At 49.6% G+C, this 22,633-nt stretch overlaps 10 protein-coding genes across 10 annotated transcripts; 6 read left to right on the plus strand and 4 right to left on the minus strand.

The window, feature by feature from the left end:
- Positions 1 to 2,184: 2,184 nt before the first annotated feature.
- DEU56DRAFT_843959 (uncharacterized protein) lies at positions 2,185 to 3,358 on the minus strand. The gene is made up of 6 exons (XM_041355087.1): positions 3,146 to 3,358; positions 3,061 to 3,093; positions 2,824 to 3,009; positions 2,709 to 2,771; positions 2,522 to 2,656; positions 2,185 to 2,467 (listed from the first exon to the last, which is right to left on the minus strand). Exons 3-6 carry the CDS (start codon positions 2,980 to 2,982, stop codon positions 2,276 to 2,278), a joined length of 549 nt encoding a protein of 182 aa, XP_041200917.1. The 5' UTR covers positions 2,983 to 3,009; positions 3,061 to 3,093; positions 3,146 to 3,358; the 3' UTR covers positions 2,185 to 2,275.
- A 688-nt stretch (positions 3,359 to 4,046) lies between these two features.
- On the plus strand, positions 4,047 to 4,868 carry DEU56DRAFT_215941 (uncharacterized protein). Its single transcript, XM_041345111.1, has 2 exons — positions 4,047 to 4,300; positions 4,374 to 4,868. Exons 1-2 carry the CDS (start codon positions 4,189 to 4,191, stop codon positions 4,697 to 4,699), a joined length of 438 nt encoding a protein of 145 aa, XP_041200918.1. The 5' UTR covers positions 4,047 to 4,188; the 3' UTR covers positions 4,700 to 4,868.
- A 1,058-nt stretch (positions 4,869 to 5,926) lies between these two features.
- On the plus strand, positions 5,927 to 7,968 carry DEU56DRAFT_936218 (uncharacterized protein; the record flags this gene model as incomplete). Its single annotated transcript, XM_041358816.1, has 14 exons — positions 5,927 to 5,978; positions 6,039 to 6,071; positions 6,123 to 6,142; positions 6,195 to 6,209; positions 6,271 to 6,309; positions 6,375 to 6,403; positions 6,459 to 6,472; positions 6,522 to 6,550; positions 6,605 to 6,677; positions 6,728 to 6,787; positions 6,842 to 6,982; positions 7,044 to 7,269; positions 7,323 to 7,371; positions 7,425 to 7,968. The coding sequence occupies 14 exons, from the start codon at positions 5,927 to 5,929 to the stop codon at positions 7,617 to 7,619; spliced, it is 975 nt and encodes a 324-aa protein (XP_041200919.1). The 3' UTR covers positions 7,620 to 7,968.
- Positions 7,969 to 8,160: 192 nt separating this feature from the next.
- Positions 8,161 to 9,643, minus strand: DEU56DRAFT_762252 (uncharacterized protein; the record flags this gene model as incomplete). The annotated part of the gene is made up of 6 exons (XM_041350659.1): positions 8,161 to 8,308; positions 8,358 to 8,524; positions 8,577 to 8,730; positions 8,778 to 8,902; positions 8,953 to 9,294; positions 9,353 to 9,643. 6 exons carry the CDS (start codon positions 9,641 to 9,643, stop codon positions 8,161 to 8,163), a joined length of 1,227 nt encoding a protein of 408 aa, XP_041200920.1.
- A 92-nt stretch (positions 9,644 to 9,735) lies between these two features.
- On the plus strand, positions 9,736 to 11,118 carry DEU56DRAFT_215974 (uncharacterized protein). Its single transcript, XM_041345112.1, has 3 exons — positions 9,736 to 10,123; positions 10,188 to 10,247; positions 10,306 to 11,118. The coding sequence occupies exons 1-3, from the start codon at positions 9,818 to 9,820 to the stop codon at positions 11,071 to 11,073; spliced, it is 1,134 nt and encodes a 377-aa protein (XP_041200921.1). The 5' UTR covers positions 9,736 to 9,817; the 3' UTR covers positions 11,074 to 11,118.
- Positions 11,119 to 11,952: 834 nt separating this feature from the next.
- On the plus strand, positions 11,953 to 13,612 carry DEU56DRAFT_867002 (uncharacterized protein; the record flags this gene model as incomplete). Its single annotated transcript, XM_041355401.1, has 2 exons — positions 11,953 to 12,053; positions 12,111 to 13,612. A coding segment is annotated over exon 2 (1,446 nt), but the record flags the coding sequence as incomplete, so codon positions are not given.
- A 762-nt stretch (positions 13,613 to 14,374) lies between these two features.
- Positions 14,375 to 16,116, plus strand: DEU56DRAFT_216125 (ubiquitin-related domain-containing protein). Its single transcript, XM_041345113.1, has 9 exons — positions 14,375 to 14,508; positions 14,588 to 14,820; positions 14,887 to 14,991; positions 15,052 to 15,192; positions 15,253 to 15,322; positions 15,381 to 15,647; positions 15,706 to 15,790; positions 15,856 to 15,919; positions 15,974 to 16,116. Exons 1-9 carry the CDS (start codon positions 14,451 to 14,453, stop codon positions 15,989 to 15,991), a joined length of 1,041 nt encoding a protein of 346 aa, XP_041200923.1. The 5' UTR covers positions 14,375 to 14,450; the 3' UTR covers positions 15,992 to 16,116.
- A 14-nt stretch (positions 16,117 to 16,130) lies between these two features.
- On the minus strand, positions 16,131 to 17,994 carry DEU56DRAFT_216184 (uncharacterized protein). Its single transcript, XM_041345114.1, has 4 exons — positions 17,760 to 17,994; positions 17,240 to 17,703; positions 16,975 to 17,185; positions 16,131 to 16,919 (listed from the first exon to the last, which is right to left on the minus strand). The coding sequence occupies exons 1-4, from the start codon at positions 17,874 to 17,876 to the stop codon at positions 16,242 to 16,244; spliced, it is 1,470 nt and encodes a 489-aa protein (XP_041200924.1). The 5' UTR covers positions 17,877 to 17,994; the 3' UTR covers positions 16,131 to 16,241.
- Positions 17,995 to 18,627: 633 nt separating this feature from the next.
- DEU56DRAFT_216226 (uncharacterized protein) lies at positions 18,628 to 21,380 on the plus strand. The gene is made up of 4 exons (XM_041345115.1): positions 18,628 to 18,726; positions 18,777 to 20,544; positions 20,594 to 21,194; positions 21,253 to 21,380. Exons 2-3 carry the CDS (start codon positions 19,017 to 19,019, stop codon positions 21,148 to 21,150), a joined length of 2,085 nt encoding a protein of 694 aa, XP_041200925.1. The 5' UTR covers positions 18,628 to 18,726; positions 18,777 to 19,016; the 3' UTR covers positions 21,151 to 21,194; positions 21,253 to 21,380.
- Positions 21,381 to 21,478: 98 nt separating this feature from the next.
- On the minus strand, positions 21,479 to 22,427 carry DEU56DRAFT_920106 (uncharacterized protein; the record flags this gene model as incomplete). The annotated part of the gene is made up of 5 exons (XM_041358389.1): positions 21,479 to 21,680; positions 21,733 to 21,855; positions 21,918 to 21,958; positions 22,013 to 22,085; positions 22,141 to 22,427. 5 exons carry the CDS (start codon positions 22,425 to 22,427, stop codon positions 21,479 to 21,481), a joined length of 726 nt encoding a protein of 241 aa, XP_041200926.1.
- Positions 22,428 to 22,633: the final 206 nt, after the last annotated feature.

Consider the following 22,633-nt stretch of genomic DNA (forward strand, 5'->3'; position numbering starts at 1 on the left):
TTGAATGTTACCGAGAGGCAATTGATGATAGAGGGAAGAATTCTACAACGTGAACACAGGTGTCGTCCTTGTAAAGACCCGCCGTTTCTCAAATATCCTTGCTTTTGACTCACAGCCTCTCACAGCCATGACCGAGGTTCCTGTGCTAGAGCGTTAATCTCGTTTCAATTTCCCACCTGCCAGCGTTGCTGTTTGCTTGTGAGCAGCGTATCCGGATGGCCCCTTTCAAATGGTGAATATGCTGTAACATTGAACCATTCTGCAGTTTCGCTTTTTGGACGCCAGCAGACGCGTTATTAACATTGTACGGAGACCACACGGTGACTACCTTTCCATCATGATAGTCTCATCCATTCTCGAACACATGCTCATACAAGGCTTTCTCACGTCCCTGCAGACATGTGAGTATTTCGGCATGGACAATTTTTGCCTTTGAGTTCGACTTCAATATTTTATTCTGTAAATATTTCTGATGGCTATGCGGCGAAGTCCAAAAATTCAGTGTCCATACGCCACAATTCCAAAGGTCAAGAGCAACGCGAGAATCATCGTGTAGGTGTCGTCACCTCGACTGCATCAGCCTCAATTGTTTATCGTGACGTCGTTCTGGGCTTCTAACTTGACTGCGAAAACATGTGGATGAGTTGTTGATCTGATAACGTAGCCCCTTGAGTCTGCCAGAGATGGGTAAACACAGTGAGAAGTGGTTTACCGTGATATTTCTCCTGCCAGTCTGACTTCTGACATCCTACAGTCAACCTAGAGTTACTTGAGGAAGGGTCAGCATCTTGTAGCATGCGTATCGCTAGCAACAGGTAGAATCAACCTACCAGCGTCAGCGTATGCGACCACCCGAATTGGGCTACTTGATAACAATAAATGAGTGTCCATTTGGTCTGGTCAATGCAAAGCGAGAGAAGGAACTACCGAATAAGATCCCCTGACAGGTAGGTCTGCCAAGGAGGTGAAGATAGAGGACTACGTGTCCGCGTCATAAACCGTGGCCTGTACATCGCTGGCGAGTTGAGTTGGGTTTCCTGTGTACCAAGTGTGAGTAAGCCATCCAATTCACCAGTATCAGAACGGCAGCCTGAGGCATGCGTGTACAACCACCTAGATACAACCAATGTGCACCTCGATCACAGTTTAAGGTATGGGCGACTGCCCGGATAAATTTTATTTGAGTACAGAGTCAAATAAAATGTGATCTGGCACGTAGCACATACTTGTGAATTGTTCTCATCAGCTGCAGCGTCGGCAGGTTACCAAAGACGTTTGAGGTGCAGTAGTGAATTACAACACTACTGGAATGGCTCTCAAAGTTCCAAAACGCAAACGAGGTGCTCAGAGATAGTGAGAGTGGCTAGTAGGAAAATTGACGCGATGGATCTTGCGCAAGTTACTCTCAGGTATATCTTCGTGTATCCTTAATCCACCCGTATAGCATATGGTGAAGTGCTGGAGCAGTGCCGTTCTGTACTAGATGGACGTGAACAGCGCTCGGAGAACTTCAGTGACGACACCAAACTACTCACTAGAGCCCGGCTCATTCCACTCAAAACTGATCCCTCGACACACAATCACAACTGCACATCTCCACGTCGCGGTCGTATCATCTTCGGCATTATACACAAACTGTCTTGTACCCGATGTCATGTAGCGTTTCCTGCCTGGACTTTCCAGAAGTAGACTTGCCCATGTACATCTGTGACGACTTCAATATAGCTGATACAAATTGCTTGCAGAGAACCACGGCGAAGAATGAGATACACTAACGGCCACGAAAAGAGAACGTACAAGCTTCAATATGTGGTGATTGATCTTCATGACGGAGTCTCTGACCATCGCACTAGAGTCTGGCATTCGCAGAAGCGGCAGAAAGTCGAACCGATCCTTGCGAGTAATGGGCAGGGTATCACAGAACGGGGTGTCCCACTGGACCAAATCGACGTCAGTGCAGAGTACGATGACGTCCAACATAATTCGTGAAAGGGATTGTGTAGAATGAGGCCATTTCGTTCTTGACCAGATCAACATCCTGCAGGGGATAAGATGAGCACACGTGAGAGGATGATAATTCGAATCATTCATGTTCGTGCTGTGATGGGATTTGGCAAATGCGCCGAGCATCGCAGATAACATAGAAATAATCAGTCGTGGAGGATACAGTAGTGGATTAGTGTACATAAAGTTAACTGCTACCATGAGCACCGCTACGGCTGCTACTAGCATTTGTCGTGCCAGCCGGGTGGGGTTCAACACGCTGCAAGTGCCATCAAGGAGGCATCCTCAGACTGCCGTGCGACCAGCACGAACAGTAGCACAGGAACGCCTTGCACCAATGCACGTCTGGGAGCGAATCAACGTCAGATGAGTCGATATCCTGCGGCACCCCAGCCTGCTGTCCAGGCGGATGTCGGGTGTCGTGTTCTTTCCTGTATTCTGGTAGTTTGGCAGCAAGCAGTCGCTATGGGGCACAAATCAGCGAAGAGGTGATGACAGGTAAGAAGATGCAGGTTACAGTGAACTTCCGCCCTGGTGCGACTTCAACGACTGGTGGCCCATGGCTGTGTCTTGGCATGAGGAAAGAAAGGTGCTGTCGTAGGAAATGTGAGACTGGAGCGTTCGAGGGGGGAGGCGGAGAATCTATTTCGAACTAGATACACAGTGAGTTATGCATCACAAGCTGACTGAAATTGAACACTGACACGCTCAAACCGAGTTGCGGCCTGCCCCGAGAGAGATGATGGTAGGGGTAATGTAGCAGAGACCTGCGGCGTCGTCGTCGAGTCAAATGTGAAAGAACCAAGATAAATGACCTACATCTAGGGGATTACGAGATTGAACAGGGCGCACTGCATTCGTGCGAGAAGAGAAGGGAAGAAAATTGCGGAGGTGATGGAAAATGGGTTTCTGCGGGTCAATTGTAGGCGGAGATCTCTGCACCATAGGTATGACAGGTATTGGTGGTCTGCGGTGCATGGCAGGAGGACGACGAGTTGCATCAGACTACCATGACGAAATAAGTGGTGTAATGAGAAAAAGAAATGAGATGCGCACATTTAGCAGATCATTGAGGATTTGTGCACTTGTCTGTAAGGGAATGTTAGCATGCAACCAGCAGATGTTTGGGGGGAATGCGTACACCGGCCTCAGCAAGGACTTCGGGTGGAGTGTTGCAAATGTAGATATTGGAATCATCTTTGGTGGATGACGTGTAAGCAAATTGGCACGAGTCGGGTGAGAGGACAAGAATATCAGGATGTCGAACATCAAAGGAAGCGAGGAGTTGGCGGGACTCGAAGGCCCAGAGTTTGATGGTGTCGTCGGATGAAGCGCTGGCAAGGAGGGTGCAGTCAAATGAAAGTGCTAGACCGCTAATGATGTGAGTCTGTCCTTCGAAGGGAGTTCCGACAGTCTCCAGCGTCGACGCGTCAAACTCGTAGATTGTCCTGGCATAGTCGATTGTGAAGTTGAATGCGGCTAAGATGTTTTTGTTTTTGTTTGTCCAGAAAATTGGCGTAGATGTCATTAATAGTGGTCCTTTGATCGCTCTCCCTATGCTCACATCCAATTTCTGTGTTTCGACATCCCAAACCTCAAGGCACTGACCGAAATATGACTTGATTGCGAGCTTCTTCAAATCCGTTGAGAATCGAACTGCGCCCACCCAACCAGCGCTCTTGAATGGACCGGCAACAAATTTGCCTGTGTCCAAGTTCCATATCCGCGCTGTTGAATCCTCGGACCCGCTCGCCAGCAGTGTGCAGTCCGCAGAGATATCAATGCATTGGATAATAGCTGAGTGGCCTTCAAATGTTTTCACAATCTTCGTCTCAACCTCACAGGCTTTCAGCTCCGCACCAGCGGCACCTCTACCACCAGTGACAACCCATCGACCATCCCTTGATACCGCAACTGCCTCTACATCCTCCTCGCAAATGCCTTGCTCTTCCTCAATCTCCTTACCCGCCTTCAGATCCCATTGCCGAGCAGTCCTGTCCCAAGATCTGCTGATCATTCGCTGGCCGTCCGGAAAATAAGATATGGATTGGGCCCTGTTTACGTGACCCTTTAAAGTCATTGCCGGTTTCAGAATCGATTTCGTGACGGCTGCCTTTGTTGACGTGGAAGCCATGCCTGCGTCTCCGGAGTGAAACTGTTAAGCGGGGGCAAGGTGTTCTTTGGATGTGGTTGAAGGACTTGTGGTGGGCTCTCCTCGTGTGCTGTGGGCCTGATGTTGGTCGTTTTGAATGTTACCAAGAGGCAAGCAATGATAGAGAGGGAAGGATTCTAAAATGTGAGCACAGATGTCGTCTTTGCAAGATCCTCTATTTCTCAAATATCCTTGCTTTTGACTCGGCCTCTCACAGCCATGACCGAGGTTCCTGTGCTAAAGCGTCAATCTCGAGTCTATTTCCTACCCGCCAGTGTTGCTGGCCCAAAATGTTTGATATGCTGTAGTATTACTCATTGCAGTTTCGCTTTGGACGCGAGCGGACCCATGATCAACACGATGACGATGAAACTCTCAGAGCTATTCAGTGATACGACACCATTTATTCTGGCACCCCGTCTTATCATCAGCATTTGGGACTCGCATGTCAAGGACGACTGTGTGTATGTCAGTACGCCGTTCGCAGATAATGTATGTTGGACAGACTCGAGCAGTACGAGATGGTCTCTAACGTCCCGTTAACTTGGTGTGCTGGTGCGTCTTGCGAGAGCGTACAATGCAGGCACAGTTGAGAAAGCAGGTGGGTTAAATGAAGATCGTCGGATGCCTTCCGCGCCTATATGCACAGAAATCCTACTTTATTGTATGCGTTGACTGCAATGATGCATGATGCATTAAAGCATGATCCGGGCGTGATCCATTCGCGTCTATCCATTCTTGATTTCCATGTCTTGTAGCTCATACGTGCGTGCCTCTTATCGGCTATCTCACATATTTATAACTCTACTTTCACCACCTAATTCTATTTCTGATACCTCCTGACCATCCCTTGAACAGAGTTTTTACAGTTGTCTCCGCGCATGTATTTACGCTTGCTCTGGCTCAGATTCCGTCTCCTAGCGTTCCGCCATCTTGTACTTGGAGCGGTTTTAGGTTCAATTTCACCGGATTGGTAGTAAGGGTGGCCTGCAGCTTATAATTAATCCTAAACCCAAAGCGCGACGTCACGACTTATTTCTCACTCGAACAACTCGATACAGCACAGATGATCACGATTCACCGCCGACAACGTTCCTTTCATGAGCTAGATAATCGTCTTGGCTCATTGCAGGTGGACCAACGTTGATGAAGTGTAGGCACGAAATCCATGACCCTGTCAAGACCCTTTCGGCGGTAAGATAGGACCGATAGGTAGTACTGTTCTGACTATTACCCTGGTTCAAAGACCAAGTTTTGTACGTTCCCGCGATTAATATCAGATAAAGGTCTTTGCTGATCTTTCCGTTGTCCTCAGCCTGATTTCTGCTTCCTCAAAGGGTACTTTGCCATTATCAAGAGAGTCGAACCTTGGTCCATGTGGTTGCACATTTAGGACGCCCGCATAGCAATCTTGATCCAACTTATTGCGACCTCATTCTACGTTCTTCAGGTTATCAAAGGCGCTCTTACTACATGCGGAACGAGGTAGGAACACGTTGGCTATGACAGCATAACGTACGAGGAATGAGGAACCTAGCCAAAATGTAACAGCCACTCTCGTCAGTCGTCAATTTCGGAGTGATATCTATTCATTCATATCTAACTATCGAGACCAGCAATTCGTGATGCCGATAGAAAGTCGGTACCATGCCATACAACCACCACAGCCCTCAAGACACAAGAAAAAATTCTACGAATTATAAGTATCGTGTATCAGACATTAACTCAGCCTATCAACCTCTTCAGATCCCCCATTCGATCTGCAGTCTCATGTCAGAACAAGAAGCCATCGCTAGTCTCCGCTGGAATAATAATGTATCCGGTTCGTCAGTTCCCCATAACCGATGTGTGAACGAATCATCCTGCTGAACATCGGTTTCAGCGTCGATCATTACCCTAATATCCTACGAGTACCGTTAGTAGCCTTCGTGATCCTTGTACTGCCGCTGACCGAAAGATTATCTAGTTCTTCTGTTGGACAAAGAGGTAATCAAGGTCTTCTCTTCTGTCGGTCGAGTACTTACTATAACCGGCCCAGGTTAATTATGTCTGGGTCGGTGTCCAACCTCAAATCTGCACAATGATATCAGCCAAGAGATTGACTGAATTTCTAGAAACGACCTTGGTCATTAATGTCATGCCTGTACCTCGTTGTGAGTTCCGACCTATCTAGGCGCTTATGGCTTATGGATTTAATCATATTTATTTGCTACTTTAGGTTCGATACTTTGGTCTTTTCCTTGCATTGTACGTCATTGTGTCTCCTTGACACAGCACTTATGCATGTTGACGCTCACCCTAGGCTGTGCGGCTTCTGTATGTAACGCTGTGCCTACCCGAGCTATGATAAACTGACTAGCGCCAGGGGGAGGACTGCTGTACATCCCTGAATCAGTGAGTGTACCGATGCTTTCCATTTAGAGAGTTTGCGGCTGATACACGTTCTAGCCGTACGTCCCAACTAGTTCGTCTCAGAGCCAAGTCTTGACGGTCGTTGACCATTTTTCTTTTATAGCTGCAAGTAAATCGTTTCAACCTGAAACGCCTTCGCTCATCATTCCGTTGGATTAGGTTACGGTCTTGTCGTTCTAATCGAATGGGGATTTTCAGTGTATTTTGTCTTTGCGGAAGGTATGATATATACATTATTGCATCTCGCTATGCGTTCCAATTTTGATTCCGCAGCCATTCTCATTTGGCGCCTTTATGCCATATGCAACCAGTCCAAGCTCCTGCTTTATGTTCTGGTGGGATTGTTCTTGCCCATTGTTGCCCTCTCGATCGGCACAGACATCTATCTATACAGTCGACGCAGCGTGTTCTCAGGTGAGTTTTTACCCAGATCGAGTTGGCTGCAAGCCTGGGCTGACCCCGCCCCATTGCATAGTGATAGAAATCATAACTCCGGACGCCAAGTACTGCACCCTTTCCTTCAACATTGGGCCTATGCCCGCCATCTATACTTCCATCCCCATCGTGTGCTATGATATCTTACTGGTTGTTCTTGCGGCTGCCATCCTCGTGAGGCACCTAAAGGAACAGAGGGATTTCCAAATGAGGGCTAATACCTATATGGTCTTGATCGTCCGGTATCATATCCTGTACTTTGCCCTGTAAGTTCCCCTTCCTCTAGTGTGTTTTGAAGGGACCCATCGATGCTTGCTAGGAACTTAACAAACCAGATATTGCTGGTGGTATTATGGGCTCGTATTCCGGTATGGTACTTGCCGGGGATTGTGCAGGGGTCAGCTAACATGTACGTTCGTAGACCCCGGCGATGAGTCTCTCGGAGCTCTTCAACGATACTGCGCCATTTATTCTTGCGCCCCGTCTCATCATCAGTATTTGGGATACGCATGCCCAGGAAGACTGCGTACATATCAGTACGACGTTCGAGGATTGTGCATGTTGGACTTCGCCGCTGAGGTTCGAGCAGCACGAGATGGACTCCGTGATCGCTTAATTCTGGCGAGATGGTTCCTCAGCATGAAGAAAGAAGTTATCGGGGTAGAGTGAGGCGGCCGAGTTTATGAATGAATAACTTACAATATTTTTCGGCACCTGATACTAATACTTTAATCTGTTGAAACCGTAATACAGACCGAATCATGTAACATTAGTAGAGTGTTTGAGGAAATTATACAGTTCCCCAAAATTGATAAACGGGACACTTCATGTGTCATTCTAGCGTGCTGGTTCCTCAGCATGAAAAAAGAAGTGATCTGGGTCACCGTAGAGAGACAATTTGTTGAAATTGCATTGTAGACCGAATTATAACATCAGTAAAGAGTTGACCGGTAACCCGCTCAGTAACTTGACGAACACCAACAACTCGAGCGTCCGTCCATCGTGTGTGAGTGATGGTATGCTATCGGCTTGTTTGCGCAATACCTACAACAAAGCAAGGGGTACGTTGACGAGTCTGAGATGCACCAACCGAAAATACACAGATATAAAGCAAGGTACGATCGCTACATATTGAAAGCATCAAATATAACAGCCTTCTATGCTGGGGGTGGCGGTGGAGGAGGTGCAGAGTCGCTTGGTGCGGGCGCGGCTGTTTGCCCAGCGTATGTTTGGTAATACTGTGCTTGTTGACTCGCAGCCCACTCCTTAAACTGCGGTGAGTTGACATCGTAGCCATATTGTGCCCTACCGTCATGTCAGGACATATGAGAGAGAATATTCGAAGAAAGATTACCAATATGCCGCATATGCATCTTGACCCTCTGGCCCTGGGGCGCCGGTTGGTCCACCTGGATATGGTGGGGGTGCACTACCATCTGGAGGCGGGGGAGGCTGCTCTCCAGGTGGTGGCGGTGGCGGCGCGTTTTCAGGTGCGGGTGGTGGGGCACCACCGTACCCACCCTAGGAACCAATGTTGGCTGCAAAGCATTATGTGTAAGTGGACTGGACGTACCATCGGGTACTGTGCAAATTGCATTTGTGCTTGGTGTAGCTCCATTTGTTGCTGCATCATTGCTGACTGGGCTTTGGCATGCTCAGATCGTACAACTTCGAGTAAGTCCTCTGTGAGCACTTTAGCGCGAGCTACTTGATTTTCATCTGGTCCGCTGCTCAAGGGTTAGTCATACGAGCAGTCAAAAACATGAAACCTCACGTAATGTGTATGTGCATGGGCTCATCTGATTCCCGTCCAGTTTCTTGTTCTACGAAGCCTGAACCTTGACCCTTTATCTGGACACGTGTACTTGTTTCTTGTTGGATATATTTCACGAACATTCCCTGTACAAGCGCTAGTTCGTAAATGCTCAATACAATGGAAATAGACATACCTGTGGCCCAACAACTTTGGCACGAACATTGAAATTGCGAATAGTCTCAAGGGCCACGGGCAATTTCTCTTCCGGCCATTTGCGCTGGGAGAAGAGTAAGCCAATGGTGAAACATCGGAACAATTGCACAACCTTTTCGCGCAATCGGTCCTTCTTGTCTTCTACTAGTGGACCAAGGTCAATTGCTATTAGCTCGTTGACCTTGTCAATTGCTCTCTGCAACATTTCCTTGTTTGAAGCCGAAAGATGAAGGTATAGTGGAGGGTCCTTCTCCGTTGCCTTTGATCTATCCGGGTACCACACACCCTTGGTACTAACCGATGCGCCCGTATCCTCGTGTATCTATTTGAGAGATTAGAAAACAGCTGAACATAATACAACCACTATTCAAAACACATACCTCGGTCTGTGTAGAACCTTTTGTCAACATATACCGGTTCCGGACGTCATTGATATCGATATCATGGGTAAAGTCTCCATCATGCGGGTCCTTCTGTCCAATCTGTATGCTCCCGGCAATGCCTCCACCAGCACTGAACTGAGCAGCAATTTTGGCGGCAATGGCAGCAGCAGCAGCTGCAGCCTCAGAAGCTGTCTTCCCCTCATCGGTTTTTGGCGCCTTTACAGGATGGTCTGGTTCACTTGGTGTTGTTTCGGGGGCAGCCTGGTCCCATTTGCGTTTTGACGACATTGCAAGACGCTGAACGGGGCTTACTGTGAATGTGGAGGGGGGAAAGAAATGTGACCGAACACACACGTCACGTCCGCGTGACACATCAATTTCGATCTCCGCGGCGGCTCCTTCCCGATCGGGTGACATTCTCCTGGTGCTTGCAACGAGGTGGGGAAGACGTAAAGGACACAAATGTCCTCCAACAAACGCCAACGCACGCTTTCGGGGTCGCGATTATCGCTCCCATCTCAATCTCAATCTTCATCGCTGTCGCCAGAAATCGAACCCATGTATAAGTCTAGTCGCACCGCACAGGAGGCAACGGGGGATCGCCATTTGCTCTGCACACTGCCCCCGACGTGTAATCCGCCGCATAACCGCCCGACACCGATTGCAAACTCGAGAGATCTAGAGGCGCATTATGGAAAATACCACGCGCAAGTTTGTGAGCAGAAGGGGTGTGGGTACGTATTTCCCGATGCGAGGTTGCTGGAGCTTGTGAGTGGACTACGTATGAGTGGGGTCTGTGGGTGCGCTGACATCGATTATCGATGATTGATAGCATCAAACTGAGTGCCATGATCCACTTGCTGCTGTGCGGAAAGATAGAGGGGATAAAATCGTGCGCTATACTTTACTGCAGCGTCTTACATGCTCTCACCTCCTCGACTGTCTCACAGTTTGCTTGTCATCTTGTATCGTGTCCACGTTTATTCCAGACACCCAAAGCACGTCGATTACATCTTATTCAAGCACACTCATACCCCAAAGAGTACTTTTTCGCTGTGACAAACAAAGGTGTGGGTGGTCTACTTAAGCGCTGGGGAGATGGTGCCAGCATGATCAGAGGAACCTGGAAGCCCAGGGATAATAAAAACGAGGGGAAAGACTCGGAAGATGACGAAATGGTCGTAGATGAGGAAGAGGAAGATGAAGATAGCGATGAAGGCGAAGATGAAGAGTCGAGCAGCGGTGACGAACAAAACGGAGAAGCGACACCAAGAATACGTCACCATCAAGAGCTCGAGGAAATACCTACTGCACGAGGCGCTGTCTCACCACCACGGCGAGGAAATGGCGCGGTGCAGACCGCAGCTGACCATGACGTAGACAAACTGGCAAACTCGATGAACTCTCTTCAGTTGGTCCCACCATCTATACGGTTCGGGAGAGGCGGGAAGAATGGGGGATTTGTTCATCCAGAGATGCACAATCCACAGGTCAGCAAATTTAATCCTCACGCCTTCGGTCCAAGAGGCGGTAGAGGTAGAGCGAGGATAGCAACCGCGGTTCATCCCCGTGCTGGATCACATAATGCACAGATTGGTGCGCCTCACTCTTCTACAGAGGTTGACGTACAGCCTGGGAGAGGTGGTGCATCCCCTCGCGGAAAAGGGGGCATGATCAGTATCAGGGGAGGCTTCAGAGGACGTGGGCGCGGGTCATAGAGGGAAGTGATGGAGATTAGGCGGGATGATAGGAGCAGATATCATGGAACAGATTTCTGATGAAAATAACGTGCACGTGTATACCAAGCTCAATGTACATCACCTCTTTTGTTGTATCGTTCGTAACTTGCATTCACAGAACTATAAGGATGGGACTGCCTCCGTTGATGGCAATCATTTTCTGTCACTGCGCGTGAGCGAGTCAGCGGAGGCCAGCAAGTGTGGAAAACTGGTAGCTATGGAAAGTCGCAAACGTTTGCGTCAGGAAGCGAGAATAACGAAAAAAAGTATAACAGAGCGACGTGCATTTCTTGCCTCTCTAATTGTCTCCCAGTCGCTAGTCGACAAGAGACCCAAAACGAAGTATAGCTTGCTGGCTATGCATTGCCTAGTTGGGCAAGTTGTTGTATTGGCAGAGACCCCGATTGCCCGGGTCAGCGAACATGAAAAACCTCGTTGTTGTACTGCGGGACCGACAAGGGTTGGGCGTGGGCCGCATGGCTTTGGCTCAAGTACACATTTGCATTGACCATATCCAGGAGCAACAAATGCAGTTGTGAAGTGAAGCTTGGAGGACAATGAGGGGCGGAAATAGCCGGTGTGAACAGAGTTTATGGGGTCCGAAAAGACAATCAAGAGATTTCTTGTTGTGGGTCCTAGTTTGTACAACGATTTGCCATGTTTTATAGCCACTATTGTCCAGCTGGTGACTCCAGCTTCGTGGCTACAGCCTTTTGTCTAGGCAATCCCTCAAAAGCAGACGCCTGAAGTCATCAACCCCATAGTACCGTTGAGCCAGTCTCGCGTCTGCTAAGTATCATCCATCATCCAGCTCTTGCAACTCTTTAATTCAACACTCTCAACTGTATCCTATCTGGCATAGACCATTTGCTTTGTGTTCGCACTATCCCTAATTTTTTTGTCTGCGTTTATTCAAGAGACTGCAACGTCCCCTGATCGTCTGTCCTTCCACGCCACTTGTGAGTGCCTTGTCTCTATTCTTGACCAACACATCAATTAATGTGCGTCCTACGCAGAATACACGGATACTTCCGCTCATTTACCAATTCATTGTCAACTGCACACTCCTTCCATGTCTACTATCGCATTCCAGGCTGTGCCACAGGATATCACTATTAAAACAGATCCTCCGCCGAAATACGCCTTCCTTGCTTATCCCCCTCCCCCTAAAAAGCGTCCTACACAGCCCCTGCCTTCCCCACCTTCGTACGCGAAGGTTGTTATTCCTCAAGTTTCCCCACTCGCCCGCCGCCGCTCGAATACCTTTTCCACAATCGCCGCTTGGGCGGCCCACGTCCAGCCGGGATCCCCTGCATCTATTTCTCCGCGCTCCCCCCGTCGCCGTCCTTCCATCGGCCGCGGTCGCAGAACGTCCATTACGTCCATTCGTGTCTCACCGGGCTCCTTCTTAAACGTTTTAGACACCCCAACCACCGCCCATCGCAGCGCCGCAACTCCCTCGATCCAAAATTTTAAAGCAGACCTCACATCCGTCGGCTACACTTCTGTCTTTTTGCAGGTCCCTAAGACTCCTGTCACTGCGGCGCTGCCTATCGTGGTGGGGCCTCACACTGCAGCGACCGGGAATCAATTTCCATTTCCCGTACCACCCGTACCTGCATCACCAACGCGCAAGCCTCGCGGGCTTACCCGCTTCCGCTCCTTGTCCGTGCTCAAGTCCCGCGGCAGATCAAAGTCCGCCGCACCCTCATCTCCCACCAAGATGAAGGCCAAGGCAGCAGCGTCATCTGCTGCTGTAGTTAAGCGCAAGAAGGCGAAATACGCTGCTCTGCGCCCTGCACCTCTTGCCAACGAGCTTGCGCTCATGCAGTTTGTTGATGGCGGCAGTATGGAATCCAACATCAAGCGGGTCATGGAGGCTCAGGCCAAAGCCGGTGCTACCGGTGTTGGAGACGTCTACCGTGATGGTGAAGGCGGCGTTTGGTGGGATCAGGAAGAGGAATGGGAGTACGCCCATCTTCTCGCCGGTGGGGAGGACGGTGCCGCTCACGGCATGGGTGACCTTCAGTGGATTACCTTTGGTGGAGACAAGTCGTCCCCCGCTAACCCTGTCGTTGACGAAGAGCGTCGCGGCAGCGTTTCAACCCAAGACTCCGACTTGGATCCACGTTACATTGTCCAGCCCACTGACCATCTTGACACGGATGATCTCGCTGTATTCGGAAGCGCTCTTGCTCCCCTCACCACTCGCAAGCCAGCGATGTCTGTCCTAGCACTCCCCTCCCGCCCTCGGCGTGCTGCTAAGCACCTCCGCAAACCCGACTTCCTTGTGAACGTTGCGTTCACCAGGGGTTCCGGATCTCCCAAGAACCCCATGTTCACAATGTCGGCGTGTGCAAATGGTGTCGCTAAGCCCAAGGGGAAGGCGCGCAGGCGTCCTACGCCACTGACGCTGAGCCCTCTCAGCCCCGCACTCAAGCGGCCGTCAAACTCTCCTGTGGATGCTGAGCGCATCCGCAAGGACTTCCTTGAGTCTTCGTTCGAGCCTGTTGTTCCTGCTACCCCTGTTACGCCAACCATGTCCAGGGACAATCGTGGCAAACTCATCATGCGCACACTCAACCTCACCAACTCCAGCTCACTCAGTCTTCCCTCCAAAAAGACTCTCGCGAAGAAGTCGTCGAGGCTCAACATGATGGGCCTATTCAAGTCCTCCAAAAGGGAGGATGCGAAGGGCGCAGAGGACTATTAAGTAAATTTCTTCGGTTTCTCTGTTCATTCTACATCAATTCGAACGCTTGGTTAAACACTCATCTTGTTGTATCTTGCTGTGCTGTTTTTGATTAATGTTGTAGCACTAGTGGTTATATGGTTAGACTTGTGGAAGAATCTTGATAGTCGATCTTGCTTTGCGCCTTGCTGTCTTGCATATGTATAAATATCTTACCTGTACGCACGTAATTCTAGTATCTGTTTCCGATCTTCTTGGTTGTCTGGCTTGAGACCACAACTGACCCTGGCAGATTTGCATTGGTCTGATGAGCTGGTACGTATAATTGAATCGCCACAGCCGATGAAACTGCGAGTTCATCGTATATATAGGTACTTGGAGCACATGTCCCATGGAATCATCTACTGGGTATCGCGGAGCTCGAGGGCAACCTTTAATAATATTAATATTTAGCCTTTGAGTCTAAACCGAAAAAATAGCTGGCAGAAGAATGTACACTAGATCTTTAAGTTTGAATCCGGGATCGCTTTTGAGGTTTAAGTCCAAATATGGGAAATAAGTCAAGAACGAGAAACCGCAAAAGGGCCTATACGCGTAAACTCCTTTCGACCTGAATTCATTATTCCCCAAAGCTTCGTACATATCTCAACGATAGCAACCAGTGATGGCTAACGATAAGGAAACACTACTCAGCATGGGCTTCGACCCAGCCCGCGTCGACTGTTCGTATTCTCTTGTCTCACCGGTCCGCCTTTCCTTGGCTGATTGAAGCGCCACCGTGGACGCGTTTATGATACGTAGGGGCACTGCGAGCAACTAGTAATCGCGGTCTGCAGCCTGCTATGGACCATATCCTGGAGAACGAAGGGAAACCTATCCCAGATCCGAGCGCTGCTGCTCCTACCAGCGCGGGACAACCTATGGACGTCGACATTGACGACGACGACGAAGATGAAGATGCCCTGCGGCGCTTAGTAGAAACCAAGGCTGGTGCGGGTGCCACATCGAGCGCTGCGGAGGTGGCAGATGCCAAGGTACGCTCATTCCAATCGCGTCTCAAAGTCGAAGCCTCCATCTCCATCACACTCACCGGTACTTAGAGTATCAAATGCACAGAATGCGGCAAGGTATTTAAAAACACGGCGCTGGCTAATTACCATGCCGAGAAGAGTGGACATGATCAATTCGAGGAGTCTACGGAAGAGGTTTGTGCCCCCCGTAGCGCGTGCTGATGTGCCGTACCTCTCACCTCAGATAACCATCAGATAAAACCCCTTACGGAGGAAGAGAAGCAGCAGAAGTTGAATGAGCTCCGAGACAAAATAGCTGCAAAGCGCGGCGTAAAGGCTCAACAAGAAGCCGTAGAAGCACGTGCGAATGAAGCTATTCGTCGCAAGTCTGGCAAGGTGTGTTTTGTTTAGTCCCCAAGTGGCGTTTGCGTGTTTCAGAGGTTAATTTCAAACAAGGATGTTAATAAACTCAAAGATGAGATGCTGGCTAAGGAGCTTGTGAAAGAAGCTGAGCTGAAGCGTAGAGGTAATCGCTTGGAACAAGGATTCCATGCATATTAATCCGATCTAACCACGCGTTGTAGAGAAGCTTGAGGATGCAAAGGCAAAGGCCGCGGTAAAGGCACAGATTGAGGCAGATAAGAAGGCCCGTGCTGAGAAGGCTGCGAGGGAGAAAGCTTTACGTGACGGCCAGCCAATCGTTGACGCACCAGCCAGTGGGTCAACGACTCCAGTCGCGACAGCGTCCTCGTCCAGCGGCACGAGTGGGAGGGACTTCAAAGACACTCGTCTCCAAATCCGTATGGCAACTGGAGGAACACCCTACACGACCACCCTGCCAAGTGACGCAAGTATGTCCCATCACGTCCCCATAAATGACTGTCTTGTCAATTGACATGCCTTTGCAAGCGTTACGTGAAGTCGCCGAATTTGTGGCTGCCCAGACGCTGTCCGTCGACGTGGAAACAGTCAACTTCGCCCAACATTTCCCCAGGTCAGTCGGTCTTTTGTTTCTGCGACGCCATACCCAACATCGAGGATTTATGATTTTTCCAACAGGAAAACTTTCTCTCGTGATCAGTTTAGCAAAACACTGAGAGAGCTTGGTTTGACGCCTTCAGCGGTACGTACTTCTACGACACATGGCATTATGACATGTCATATATTGGCTTTACAGGTCCTCATTGCGTCCTAAGGCGGTATATCGGCTGTGACATCGAATGACTGTGATATATTCGGAATGGAGTCCAAAAAGAAATGAACCACGCAGTTGTACACCACCGCAATGAATTTACCTTTGTATATCATGGTCAAGGGGTATAAAGTGACAGATGAGAAAAAGAAATGGTGAAGCATGCTAAATGATCTATGTAAACGTGAGTGTGCAGAAGAATGCCCATGTCAAGAGGACGGTAATCATAATAAAACCAAACGAAGAAATCATGTTAAGAATATTCGAAAAGCGTGATCGAACCGTTCACATCACCGACCGCAATTCTCCCAGACTCTTCATCGACAGCTACCTTGCACCACAGGTCATCGTCTCGTACGCGAAATATCATGGAAGCGTGCGAGCCGTGTGGGCGATTCAAGGATTCTTCCGTAGTCATCATGTGTCCCGCAAGCCGCTGTCCGCAGTCGCTAGGCCCCATCCAGTCTTCAGTGTGGCTATCAAGCCAGATAGCAGTACCATATCGTCCAAGTGCAACGGACGACGGAGCAAACAAACGCACAGGAGAGCCTATCGTCTTCATTGGGGTGGGCTGCGCCAGGTACGGAAGGTTGTAGAGAGAAGTCTCCCGCCCTGGGACGTACGCGGGATTTGGGGTGATCACGAAATGATGCAAGACGTTCACCGGCCAGGGATAGATGCTTCCAAATCGAATGACAACGTTGATTGGCGAGGGGCGGTGCGAGCGCGCAGCGTGCCAGCTGACTTGCTCTGACATATTGACGGTGTCTGCGCGCCATTGGAAGCTGTGCTGTGCGAGTGGGTACGAAATCGGTGCTCCTGGTGTCGCGATGATGTTGGGCCTGGGAACAGTCGAGTAGAACTCGATAGTCTGTTGGCGTATGATTACCATGTAATCATCGCGGAGATGCATCGCTTGGCAGCGATCGTTCTGCCAAACCATAGAACTCAGCGACGTGCGGAATTACATGGAAAACAAAGCCAACCTGTAATAGTGAGGGATTCACCAACTGGATTTTTTCACGAGGCTGATCGTTGATATCCCATATGCTCACTTCTCCGCTGTCTCCTGGACGCCGGGTGACGAGTGTGTTCCCACTGAGTAGGTGGATCTCTCGGATGCCATCAATGGTGCTGAGCGGAACGAAAGCTGATTCGGGATCTTCCTCTTCGAAGTCGATGGTGAGTATCTCCGTTCTATGATAAATAATCAGCAAGAACGTTGAATCAGGTGTCACTATTTAAACTCACAGCGCTGACTGCATCACTATTATGGCTGGAGAAGAGGGATCATCGTTGATGACAATACCACCATAAGGCCCCTCCATGTGTGTCAGTTCTGCAACGCAGACGGGTTGCGGGATAGCAACGTTCCAGCACTGAATAACATATTTTCTGGGTTGCGCAGTCATCGTGACAGAAATCAGCCAGCGATTTCCTCTGCCAGGGAGAAACTCCATAAAAACAATGCGTGAATCGGGTTCGATGGGCTTGTAAAACTCAGCTTCCCTCTTCGCATCTGGATTAGGGTTAGTCCAGTTGCTGCGGAGAGCGAACGCATAGCAAGTGAGCTGTTCGAGTTCTAAGGCTGATAAACAGTCAAGTGATTTCCCGTCGAGGTGAGGCATAGGGAGGTTTTGCTCCTGTACATGAGTCCGCAGGAGGAGAGCCCAGAGACTGCGCAGACGCGTGATGGCGTAAAAACTTTTACTGGTCTAGAAAATTAGAAATGAGATTGGAAAATCCCACAAAAGAAATCAAGAGCGCAAACCTGCCGCAGTGCCAGGATGCTTTGGACAGGAAGATGCTGAAGTACATCAAGAAGTATGTCGAGAGGGATAGGAAGGGATGACGAGCCATCCCATGAGCCAATAACGATTTGATCCATGATACAGATGTTGGTTTACTGGGGGTCAAATGAGGGTTGGTGGTTTATGGTATTTAAGTAGACGATGCGGCGCAGGCGAGAGTAAGCAACTAGAGATGCGGTTTCAGTCCGATCGAATTCAAATGAACAAATTAAGTTCGGGTCTGTCACAGAGCTGCAACGTGTAGGCCCTATAGAAGGGTTTAGTGGGAGATGTAAACGTGGCAAACGTACAAGTGCAAGACATGAGGGTGATACTTATACGATGAACAAGCGACGTTGTTGGCGGTGGTGGTAATTAACACCGATTGCCTGGAATGAAGAGGTACTTATGCTGGAATAGAGTCAGCTTCGCGAATCATGATCACAAAGAAACCCACGATGTTTTCTCACTTTTTCTTGAGCCATTTTCCGTGTGCCTCGCCCTTTCTAAGTACGTCCGTGAGAGACAAAAGCAGGAAGAATGAATAGTGTCCTTCGCAACGGAGATGGAGAAATGCATTTCTACTAGTGAACTCACAGCGCGAAAAAATCGGACAATCTGAGTATGCCGTAGTAGCCTTCATTCATAATGTTCGAAGCCTGATTTTGACCCTGCATCCAATGTAATATTGCGTCACTGAAGAGCAAAGCCACCGGTAAAGCGAACTTGTGTATGCAAGCCTGCAAGGTGAGCCTCAAGGAGCGAAATTCACGGCTTTGAATTTCACCAAAGATTTATACAAAAAACATATCGATTTATTGTTTGTCAGAAATTGCCTTTTTTGCTTGTCATGTTCCAGCTACAGGCTATACAGCAACGAGACACGGTGATCCCTACTGACGCGGTATCTCTGTACAGGAAATGCTGTATGGAAAGCGATGGCAATCCGTGAGTACAAAGTTTTCCTGTTCAAACGTTGAATATGAAACTCTGATTAGATTAGATGTCTTCCATCCGGTTCGCACTTAATTTGACCTCGGGTCCCATCGACATACGGCAGCATCAAGGGCCAGCGGTTATAATTGGGGTTTGAACCGTTTGGTCATGCGCCATGTGCCTAACCCTGTGTTCGACCGCCTCAACGCCTACTATTATAACACTTACCGACTTTGCAACATACTTACCCTAGATAATTTCAAAGCCCTCCGGTGCCATCATCCTGCGCGCACCCTGCTCATATGGATCTGGTCCCATCATTGACAGATATTGAATCTCCCCGTCGTCCTTCGCTTGTCCGCGACCGTCCTTCTCGGCCTCCATTGCCAAACGGGCCACGCTTGCGCTCACGCACAAAAAATTCCGTCGATATGAACAGTCCACTCGGAAGCTCCACCGATGGAGGCTCTCCCTCCGGGTTGACTTCGCCTGTCTTCACCTCTCCCTTCCTCCGTCCAAACTCTCCTCCATGCCTGCTGGACGAGAGCCAATCATTTTCCCTCGATGCCTCGCTCCCGCAATGCGCACCACAAATGAGCGCTTCTTTACATATACGTGCGACAACGGACATTGGTGTCCAAGTTTCACACAATTTTACCTCCTACCCTTCTTCTCCCTCATTATCCCCGTCAAGGACACCTCCAGCTCAAAAACCAAAAGCTACGCTCAAGTCAAAGCCATCGGTAGCCACATTTCTTGCTCCTCCTCCTCTTGCGCCCCCGCCTACAATATCATTTGAATCCACGCAGATTCCATGGAAGGGCCTTCCCTACGAGGCCGCTCAATGGACGTTCACCTCACCCGAACTACAGGAGATAGTCTCACGTGCTATCAGGTTAAGCGCAAAAGAGTCCTTCATACGCCTCCTATCCCTCCAGGCGCTCGACACAGACATGGTGAAAGAAGCAGAGCGTCTCGAAGAAGAGCGCCTAGCAGCGCAGGTCAAATGGAGATTCGAAATGAACAGGCGAACCATGCTGATGCAGGCGCTCAACTCCTGTGCCGGTGTCCTCGCCAACTCGGGAGAAGGCGATAAAGATAATGTTTTGGGAGGCTTGATATCTCAAGTTTCAACTTCTATCGCTTCGTGCGACTCTATCCTTGCATCCATCTTGCACATGTCAGACCAACAGGCGCAAATCTCGGTGGTTCAGCACCGACATTGGGCTTCAGCTCTCGGGATTGCACTCCGCAAGCTGAACAAGGCATTCGAGCGTCAGGGAGAGGAGATGAAACGCGCGCTAATACGTATCCAGACGCTCGAGGATGAGCTCGAGGAGGCTTGGAGAGAAGCGGAGGGCATGGCCGCCGAGATTGATGAGATGGAGGAGAGCGAGGAGGAACTTGATGATATCGATGACAACCAAACACTTGGAGACATGACCATCAACACCGATATCGCACAGGTCATGGGTGTCACCGCTAAAGCTGTCTTATCCAAAGCTACTCTCATCACCCAAGTTAAGCACGTATCATCCGATGCCAAATCCGTCAAGTCTGTCAAATCCGCCAAATCCTCCCGCAGCAAACGATCCAAAGATGGCCCAAACCGGCTTTCACGCTTTTCTGCAGCAAAGACACGCTCACGCACCGCATCCAATGCCAGCCTCCGTTTGCCCAAGGGGCTGCGCACTCCCACAGCATCTAGTATGCCAGATGATCCGCCACCCATGCCTGCACTTCCGGACGCCTTACAAGGATGTTCGTTCCTTGATATGGACACCACCGGCGCAGAGTATTCCCGTCCACTGAGAAAACAGCTACCTAACCGTGCGAATTCTCATCATGTTCTCATCGCTCTCTAACTTCTGCATTTCAGGCGCTCCCGAACCAACAGTTTCCCTCCCTGAACCTCCCCATACAGCAGGCCTTCCTCGAACCGCCATTCCGTCCATTTGGATAGACGCCGACTCAGGCCCCGGTCTGCGACCGAGCGGCCTCGATCGCTCTCACTCCATGCAGATCTTCCCCTCACTTCGACAGGGCCGGCGAAGCGATCTCGTGATGAGCCTCTCGCGCTCCGATCCTGGAAACTCACCTGTAGAAAAGGCCGATCCTGTTTTGGGCGGCTTGGGGGCTATGGCTGTAGTGGATAAACCACTTCCTGCGGACAGACCTGTGCCTGTTATCGATCGGCCAGTATCTGCTGTGGATCGGCTAGTGTCTGGTGCGATGGACCGACCGCGTCCGAGTGTGGATAGGAGGAATTCTGGCTCACACAAGTTGATGCCGATGCTTGAAAGGTCGACTGGAATCCCTGCGACTCTTATCTCTGGTGGGAGGTATTACTCGCGGGGCTTACCCAGTTACCGGTCAACGGAAACTATCTCTGAGGGCGGGACCCCTCCACGGGCAGGAACGCCAAATATTGGTTAGGCCGGGACATAGTCCATGTCATCAGGCCATCTATGCATTGTTAGGCATGTAGAACCCTTCCTGCGAACGGACCAAGTTGACTAACTGAATCACTTCAATCAGATATCATTCACATTCCATTTATACGCACATATGTTCCTTCACATCTACGACCCATCGGAATTCGCATGCATAATCATACCTGCTGTATAACATCCTACTGACGTATAATCTTTTCTTGATATCTGTTACTACTGTTTGCACGCTCATGTACCTAACAACTCATCCAGTCCAGCGGACAATCATAACACTGAAACCAGAAGGATGTGTGAACTACCGCAATGATGAATCACGCGCCCTGCCCGAGATCAAGTGCACCTTTGTTCCCTATCAGAGTAAACCGCGCCCCTTCCTCTCCTGCTTTAGTGGCACCCACAGTGGGAGATAAGCCGGATGAACCCAGACTGCCCGCTTTCATAATAGCTTTGGCAAGAACGGCAACGTGAATCTCCGCATGAGACGTAAAATGCGACATGAGGCCAGTCACGTAGCTTGAATTGGGTCAAATCAACTTTGGGACAAAATCGAGAGGAGATAGCGTACCCAAGTACGGCCTCTGCGAGCCTTTTATCAGCACGTTCTGCTCCTTTGAAGACAGCCGGGCGGAAGACGATGGTGTCCGCATACCCAAGGCGTGCTATATCTAGTTCGGTGAGACCTTTTGATCTGAAGGAAAGAAAGTCAGAGGAGGGATTGAGGAAGAGCGGGCCATGGTGATGCTTGCGTACCTCATATACATGAATGAAGAGGAAGGATTAGCGGCCCCAGACTATATTCGCATCAATGGATATGGTGTGCAGCACATATTTGGTAATGAACCTACCGAAAGATACACGACACATTGTTTGTGTGTCGGATCATCTGTCTTTGCAGCTTTGCAGGCGTTTACCACATACCTGCGTCACAAAATACGTATGAGACGGAACCGAGTATGACAACAAATGAACTCACTCTCTGTCGATCTTCTCAAACATTTCTGCGCTCCCTGCCCGCGCACGAGTCGTTCCAAGGGTGACGAACACGACATCCCATCGTCCGTCCTTCAGCCCTGCTACTTCCAAGTTCTCAAAGTCGATTGTTTTCTGTTCGAGTTTGCCTCTGTTCTGTGGAAGGTCGGCTTCTGGTGTTACTCGTCTGCTATATTCGCCAACTTTAGACCATTCGTTGTGTGAGAGAAGCTCGCGGAGGAGGTGTTTTCCTGTTGCGCCTGTTGCGCCGAGAATGAGAGCTGTCGACATGGTGTGCACTGTCTCTGCGAGTCATTGACATGATGTAACTTAAAGTCTTCAACCCAGGTCTGCCGATACGTGCGTAGGGCGTCGGCATGTTGCCTCAGGGCCAGGTGAAATTGACGCGTGTCCTGCAGGAATATTAATATTGGTCATGGCAAGGTTGTGGCAAGGGGTGAAAGATCCCTTGCCATGCATAAGTATGGCAAATTCGA

The sequence above is a fragment of the Suillus clintonianus genome (assembly GCF_016758775.1).
Source record: "Suillus clintonianus strain FC179 chromosome Unknown DEU56scaffold_199, whole genome shotgun sequence".
NCBI lineage: Eukaryota > Fungi > Basidiomycota > Agaricomycetes > Boletales > Suillaceae > Suillus > Suillus clintonianus.